The sequence below is a fragment of the Elaeis guineensis genome, chromosome 8 (genome assembly GCF_000442705.2).
Source record: "Elaeis guineensis isolate ETL-2024a chromosome 8, EG11, whole genome shotgun sequence".
In the NCBI taxonomy this organism is placed as follows: Eukaryota; Viridiplantae; Streptophyta; class Magnoliopsida; order Arecales; family Arecaceae; genus Elaeis; species Elaeis guineensis.
Genome location: NC_026000.2, coordinates 7,706,643 through 7,714,916, shown reverse-complemented (window position 1 = coordinate 7,714,916; position 8,274 = coordinate 7,706,643). Strand labels below are relative to the sequence as shown.

General features: G+C 40.4%; 1 protein-coding gene across 1 annotated transcript; it reads left to right on the top strand.

Moving 5' to 3' along the window:
* The first annotated feature begins 1,153 nt into the window (after positions 1–1,153).
* LOC105050593 (thioredoxin reductase NTRB-like) lies at positions 1,154–4,840 on the top strand. Its single transcript, XM_010930676.4, has 2 exons — positions 1,154–2,828; positions 4,546–4,840. Exons 1-2 carry the CDS (start codon positions 1,754–1,756, stop codon positions 4,614–4,616), a joined length of 1,146 nt encoding a protein of 381 aa, XP_010928978.3. The 5' UTR covers positions 1,154–1,753; the 3' UTR covers positions 4,617–4,840.
* The last annotated feature ends 3,434 nt before the right edge of the window (positions 4,841–8,274 follow it).

The following is an 8,274-nucleotide window of genomic DNA, read 5'->3' as shown; positions in this document are numbered from 1 at the left end:
AATGAGCTGGCTTATGGGTCCAGGGTATGAATGGAAAGCCTCCATTATCTTTATTTGGCCAAGTTCTGTACTCCTCTCATAGCACAATCTTCATGTAGGCCACCATATCTTGCCTTCATGTTTCACCAAAACAGGGAAATTTACAGGATATCAAATGTCATGCAATGAGCTGAGAAGGAAAACCAGTCGTGTTTGTGCGCACCCATGTCCTTCATCTTGAACAAGATGCACACCCAGGTTGGCATATCTTGTAAACTTTTTGTACTGGCATACAAAACCAACATGCATGCAAGTGATCACTTGTGTCTTCAAATAATTCATAAGATATAGCTTAGCTAACATAGTTTAGATTCCATACTAAACTTGTATTTAAATAAATATATTTGAAAAATAACAGGAGGAAAAAAATAACAAACTCTGTCTTCTTGCTCCAACGTATCTCGGTCATCTCCTTATGCTAGTGAGCTTCTCTACAGCCTTGATGAAGGCTAGATTTAATTTAAACTTTGGATACAGTGAAGAGACCTGACAAAGGTTCGATTTTGCCTCTTGGATACATTCATCATTACAATGCTGGCCATGAAACAATATCTTCCCTTTATTAGACTAGAGGACCCATTGGGTGGACCCTTTCAGCCCAGCCCTCAATTGGAGAGGATATGAACTCAAAGAAAAGAGTCTAATCTCTTCAGATTTCCGTCAGTCTAAACCAAATGGGAACGTAGACCAAACCAGACGATGGATAAATCTTACCCTTTTTTCATAAATGAAAGTTTTATCTTTGCCAATTCTCAGTTTCCTCATCTTTGCTGAATTAAATAACTATTGGTACAAGCGAATTGCTGAACTTGACAATCTAAATTTTAGACCTATAAACTGCCTTGGCCATGAGGCCTATGACCAGTAAATAGTGATAGCGATAGTGATGCTCCCCTTCGATACACCAAGCTTCGAATCGATTCCGACTTTGTCTTCCACCTCGATTCTATGCGACTCCCAAGAAGCTACCCTTTTCGGTATTCTCACAACACCTACACTCATGGAATAACTTTTTTTTTTTTTAAAGATAAAATGGAATAACTGTTTGCAGTCTCCATGGCATATCTGCATTGCTTGCTTCCAAATCCACTCCCCCTGTTTCAGTTCCTCCATTCCCTTCACTTTCTTTGAGGCGACCTCTTTTGGGTTCGAGTTATATGTTTCATATGAACGAATGGTTGACCTTCTTCCATGAGATGAACCATTGGATCATATTTTGCATAATTTTCAATATACAATATCAGTTTTATATTCAGTGCTATGGATAGAATGAAGAGGTTGGGGCATTTTGAAGCTGTAGGAGGTGCGATCTAATGGTTCACCTTGCGAAAGAAGATCAATTATCTTTTTATACGAAAGGTGCAATCAAAATCTCCTCTTTTTAAATATTATCAAGCTCTATCTAGCCTTAGGCTTCAACCTCAATCCAATTCCACCCTAGTCCACCTTGGAGAGCTCTGATCTCACAATCTTTTGAGACCAAGAAACCCTTCCAGGCTTCTCCCGATGAGCCTCCTCCAAACCCTCGTGGCCTAATCCTAATCCACCAGTCTCATTCTATATAAAACTTTGAACCCCGTACCTCTAATCCCGAATTGGGTCCTGGCCGCTTGAGCCAAACGGCCCAAAACCCAAGTGCTTTGTCCGCATACCCCAAGACCAGAACCCGAACGCGACGCGAGCCCTCACCCCGAACCGGACCAATCAAACGAAAATGCCCAACCTTATGAGCCTCTGCTCCAAACTCGCCGCTTTCTTCAAGAAGCGCTGGCCGTCCGCCCCCGCCACTGGCCCCGCCAAACCGCCACCGGAGCTGCCTTTCGAACCCAGCCCGACGTATTCGTCGTCGTCCTCTTCCTCCTCCTCTCCGTCGAGGGATGGCGCCGCCCGCAAGACCCTCCACACCCGCCTCTGCATCATCGGCAGCGGCCCCGCCGCCCACACGGCGGCCATCTACGCCAGCAGGGCGGAGCTACAGCCCGTCCTCTTCGAGGGCTGGCTGGCCAACGGCATCGCCGCTGGCGGCCAGCTCACCACCACCACCGACGTCGAGAACTTCCCGGGCTTCCCTTCCGGCATCCACGGCCCGGACCTCATGGTTCGCTGCCGCGAGCAGTCCGTCCGCTTCGGCACCAAAATCCTCACCGAGACCGCCACCGCCGTCGACTTCTCCGGCAGCCCTTTTCGCGTCGTCTCCTCCTCCACCACCGTCCTCGCCGACGCCGTCATTGTCGCCACTGGCGCCGTGGCCCGACGCCTCCACTTCCCGGGGGCCGACGAGTTTTGGAATAAAGGGATCTCCGCCTGCGCCGTCTGTGACGGGGCGGCGCCGCTCTTCCGCGACCGCCCACTGGCGGTGGTCGGGGGCGGCGACGCGGCCATGGAGGAGGCCACCTTTCTGACCAAGTACGGCTCAAGGGTGTACATAGTGCACCGCCGGAGCACGTTAAGAGCCTCCAAAACCATGCAGAAGAGGGCTTTGGCCAACCCCAAGGTTGAGCTTGTGTGGAGCTCGGAGGTGGTGGAGGCTTACGGCGATGGGAAGCTGGGGGGAGTGAAAGTGAGGCACGTGGAGACGGGGGAAGTGAGCAAGCGGGAGGTAGCGGGACTGTTCTTTGCCATCGGGCATGAGCCGGCGACCGGGTTCTTAGGGGGTCAGCTCGCGCTGGACGGCGATGGGTATGTGGTGACGAAGCCCGGGACGACGGAGACCAGCGTCAGGGGGGTGTTCGCTGCCGGCGACGTGCAGGATAAGAGATACCGGCAGGCCATCACCGCCGCCGGATCAGGTTGGTGGCTGGCTCCCCCATTTTTTGCGTTATTACCGGTTGTAAAAGAAGGCTTAATTATGCTAAAAAAAAAAATTAAAATCTTTGAGGGATTTTTAATTGATTGTAATTTGTTTTGGCCCATCGCGACAAAGTTGTCGCATGACGTGTTTTCAAACACGAAAAGGGTGGTCATATAAATGGGTTAGGGACGTGCACGAATCGATTCGGTTCGATATGAAAATAATTTTCAAAAAAAAATTAATTGATATTTATTTTTTAAAATCACAACAAAAATAGAATTTATAATATAAAAAAATTAATTCAAATTAAACCAAAAATATTGTTGTAGGTTACTGGGCTTATGTTAAATAGATAGCTTATAGCTCTTTATGTTGTGTGCCCACTTTTGATTTTTTTTCGCTATGTATATGGGGCCGTGAAAATGCTGTACATGCTTTGTTGATGTAATATAGTCTTGCTTCTTTCTATCCAAAAAAATAAAAGAAAAAATGTAGCTTATGGCTTAAACTCAATGTATAGTTTATTGGATAGGCTGAATGGATAGTTTATTGAACAGACTAAATAGATTAAATATAGAAACAATAAATTTATAAAATAAGGATAAAATATAAGTAAACCGGCAGCGATTCATGTATGTATCTATAGGTTGTATGTATATATGTATATCTATAGGTTGGTTCGGATTGAATTGATTTTTTCTAAACTAAAACTGTAATCAAATCGATTTTTTTTTTTTATTTCTATAATTTTTAAATCAAAATTAAATTAAATTTAAAAAAAATTAATTTAAATCAAATAAAAATCAGTAATTTAAATTGATTTTATGATTTAATCGATTTTCTTGCACATTTCTAGATCACGTGACATTATGTGCCAACTTTATCACAGCAGGCCAATAAAAATCAATGTCAAAATCCAAATTGAGCCTTTCATCAAAAAAAAAAAAAAATCCAAATTGAACCAATTTGAAAACCCCAAAAATTTCTGTTTTTTTTTTTTTTTGTAAGAATTAAAACTAGAAAGGAAAGCCTTTTATGGTTGTCGGCATTAAGTTTGGGATGGACGGTGTATTGCTACATTTTTCTATTTTTTTGTCTCATGCTAATCATTTTGGCATCTTTGTTTTATACCTTTAGTCTGTCATTTTCTGTCAATATTTGCTTCTATCGATATTTTCTTATTTCTCACATCGTTGTTGCTGTCCGGCTATGAAAAAAACAGACTGCGAGATGGTCTCCATATGGACTATAGGCTGTTTGAGAGGCAGATTTTTCCATGTTCTATTAACAAGTTGGGGTGGCATTTAATATTTTAATTAGACAATTGCTGGTTGGTATCTGTCGTATTTTAGTTCATATGTTCGAGGTTCTAGATTCAAAAGTAAGAAATTAAAAGAGAGATGAGTTAATCGAAGTTTTATATAAATGTCCAATTTGTTAATAGAACATGAGTTCTTGGAAGGGCAGATAGAAATGGAGTTTAGTGCATGGCTGGTTCATACCAAAACCTATCATCACTCATGTTACAAGGTGTTGAGCTTAAACGCTCACCGTTGTCGAGTTCTAATTCAAAAACCTTGACCTGCTTCGTGAGTTTTTTACAGCCCTCTCCCTTGACAGCCAGCCACCTATTTCACTATTTTTCAGTTTATTATTGCCTCCCTTATACCATGAACCTTTGTTTGTTAATGGAATCATCCTTTGGACTGTTTCAGGGTGCATGGCTGCCTTGGATGCTGAACATTATCTTCAGGAGATCGGAGTTCAGGAGGCAGAGGTTGTTTGAGTGTGCAAAAGATTAGGCTGATGGCCTGATCAACTAAGGCGCCAGGGAAATCCATGATGTAACATACAACCATATATATGGAAATGGAAGTTACCTACACTCTTTGTTCTTTTTTAAATTCTCTCTAAGTCCTCTTCTCTCACCACACACTTGTATTATGTGCCAATCAATGTGTTTAACAGAACTATGAAGAAGTCATCACTGTATTTATCATGCACACGAGTTTTCTTATGGAATATATTTGATCTCAAGACATAATTCATTTTGAAAACGATCTATTGTTCATCTGAGACATTTTTGCTTAGGTAGACATAAGAAAAAATACGATCAGATATTCATCAACCTTTTGCAACAGAAAAAACCAAGAGAAAAAAAATAAAATAAAATAAAATGAAACAAGCGTTCCTCTGGTAGCATGGTGAGAAAAATTCCTCTTATGATCAGCATGAGGCTAAAAGCAGTTTCAATCCCCATCTCCATCAATTGTGCCACGCCACAGGAATTAATAAGACCTCAAAGGTTCCTTGTACTGACGTAATACTGTTCCCCAGTTTTGGACATAAATGACCTAGAATGCAGAAATATTTCCTCTTTGATCAGGGCGTGTGTGTAGTCTGACACTATCAGACACGCATTCATGCACATGCACACGTAATATTCAAGGGTAGCTTAATGAACTGTCTTTTATTAAGAATAAGTCTGTTTCCTCACATTCTCCTTTAGTATGAAGTAGTGCAACCTATCTTCAGAATGGTTGGCATTAAGTAGCATTCTAAGAAGTTAAATTTTTTGCCATTGTCCAAAAATTTCACCACTAAGGCCCCAAACCTGCATCATATGAAAGGGATAAAATAATATCTCTCTGAACATAGTGGCTCAGTGTACTTTCTTACATGTTTGTGTTAGGGAGAATCCGTAGTAGTCAAGCATTTTATGAATGCACAGGCAAATCACCAACTGGACTTGGGTCTGCCGTAGCCCTAGTTGAGAGTTCTCAGGTTTGAACCTGAGTGATGGCATGCCTATATTGCATTTCTCGCAAGAAAAGAAAAGAAAATGAAAATGATGAAAAAAAAAAAACAGACAAATCTTTAAGGTTGGTTAGTGAGACCTAGCTTGGTATCAACACACTCGATGCATCTCTTACCTGCAGAATCTCACAAACATAGAGAAGATATAATGTGCTGTTTCAAAAAAAAAAAAAAAAGGAATCGGCCTTTCAACAGAATCTCCTAAATCAAATTGCAGTCGAGATATAGCCATCACAGGAAAAATTTGGGTTAGTTGGAGAATAGTTCAATGCCCTCTGAAGAAGTAAAGCTAATGAATTCATTGATTGTTTTTCCAAATATTAAAGGACTTAGTTTGCAACTTTCATGTGTCTTACCAAAAAGTTATCAATTTAAAGTGTCCTGCTAGTGCCTCTATTTTTCTGCTAATCACGACCCCCAAAAATTCATGCGATTTAGGCCTAACATGTTTGATCTGAATGAAATATTTCCATAATGCATGCTGCAGTACAAATAAGGAATGGTCTACAAAGATATACAAAAATGAAAGATAATTTCTGTACAAGTTAGTTCAGATTCAGGCAAATCAAAGCAAAATTTGTTTCATTGTACTTTGTTACATCATTTTTTTGAAATTTAAAAAAAGAAAAAGAAAAACAATATTTGACCCAACCTTTTGCAATTACCCACAACAAAAGAATAGTCTATTTCCAAGTTAACAGCCCTCTTTTAATGGAGATAAGGCAAAGCTTTTTTTTTTTTCCTTGTCATAATGCACCAACCAAGAAAATATTCTAATCTAATTTACCATAGAAAATCCATAATTACTGACTAAATTGATGCTAGAGATGAGGATATTCTCAACCAACAAAATTATCAATACGGTGTCAGAGAACCCGGCAAATGCAATTTGGCCTACCGGCCGGCCTCGACTAAATTGGTTGGCATGCACACTAGCTAGTGGTTTTGTTTCCGTGATTATTATTATAAAAAAAAAAAAAAGACAATTTGGAAAAAATATATAAAGGACAATAAAACAAGAGCAAGGACAAACTATGATAAATACCATACAAAAGATAAATGAAAACGAAAGATGTAGCTAGGCGCCAGAAAACTCGACACATGCTGAAATTTTTCTCTTTTGTTTCGATCAGGAGAAATTTCCTTTTTGCCATTAGATATTACGTGCATGACTTGTAAGCAGATGCAGAAATGTTAATCACATAAGATTTATCTCTCTCTGTCACCAACTGTACTGATACAAGTATGGCTTCCCCTGACCTACCAAGAGGTCCTCCAGAAACAGAATTATAATAATGTAGCTGGAAGAGAACTCGCCAACCGAAAGCAAGAGTCCTTTTTAACATATAAAGATGTCCAATTTATTAGTTAATTAGTGTCAGACATACATGCACACACACACACAGAGAGAGAGAGAGAGAGAGAATACATATAAGGTAATATAAATTTTCGACTTTCGAAAGTCTAAAGGTTCTGAAGTTAAAATCATCATATTCGTAAAGCTTATGGGAAATGTAGGGCTGTTTGCTTTTTTGGCTCTCCGGAGACTGGCATGGAAACCTTCTTTCTAGAAATGTACTTGGGAAAAGATAAAAACAGATGCCGAGAATCTTTCGAACTGCCTACTGGGTAAATGTGTCTAACCATTTTATCTTTTATCTTTCTCTCTAACAAGCTGTTGTGACCCCTCTGGCCGGTTAACAGGAAGTCGACAGATCAGCTTGGAGTCGCAGTTACTTGCTCCTCTTCCCACCGATATGCCTCATTAAAAGATTCAAGCGATGCTTTGGGCAGGGAAAAAGCAGCAAGCTTTTGAGGCACCCTACTGCCAAAACTAGCACTTCCCTCAAGGTTAGGCTGACAAGAAACTGAAGCAAAAGAACCGAGCAAAAATAACACAAGCCCATGCAAAAAGCTTGCACAGAACACACTGAATACAGTTACATTGCTGTCTAACTTGGATCAATTCAGAAGGATAAGTACTTGCATCATAGGAACCTTCATGAGTTATGTATAAGATAAGTCGATTGTTCAGAGAAAATAGACATTTTATATACTATGTTTAGAACAATACAACAGAGGGAAGCATTTAGGAACAAGGACTATAGCACATTTTGGACATCAGATCTACAGAAATCATTATACGATGGAATAAAAAAAGAAGACAGAGAGAAAAAGAACCTGACATGATTTGAACATGAACTTTTAATCCTGATCTTGGTAGCATAGCAATCCCATTTGTCCCCTTCTTTCTTCTCCAAGCCTTGCAATGAGACTTTTCCCACCCTCACTCTTCGTGACGCCAGCCAAAAACTCCTCTAGAAATAAACGACATCCTCAATAACCATCCCTCAATCTTTAATTCTCCTCTACACAAGGCCAAGTTAAACAACTTCTATATAACTCCAAACCAGAAGTCCTGCAAATAACTCCAAGTCAAGTGCCTTTTTTTCCTCCGCATACCTCTGATTTATGAAATCCTACTACCACCATTTCATCAAATAGGTGAAATAATAGCATCCATCCCTAGCTACCAAACACCTTGCAAATTACCAGCTTCATCACCACAATTCTCATGCGATCACAACCAACTTCTTCTTCTTCTTCTTCTCGTTTGTCCTTTCCTC

What these genes read in the sequence shown, in the direction of transcription:
- LOC105050593 (XM_010930676.4), top strand. Translation starts at nt 1,754, where the DNA reads ATGCCCAACCTTATGAGCCTCTGCTCCAAACTCGCCGCTTTCTTCAAG. An exon ending in CATCACCGCCGCCGGATCAG is followed by an intron (nt 2,829 to 4,545) that starts GTTGGTGGCTGG and finishes GGACTGTTTCAG; the next exon opens with GGTGCATGGCTGCCTTGGAT.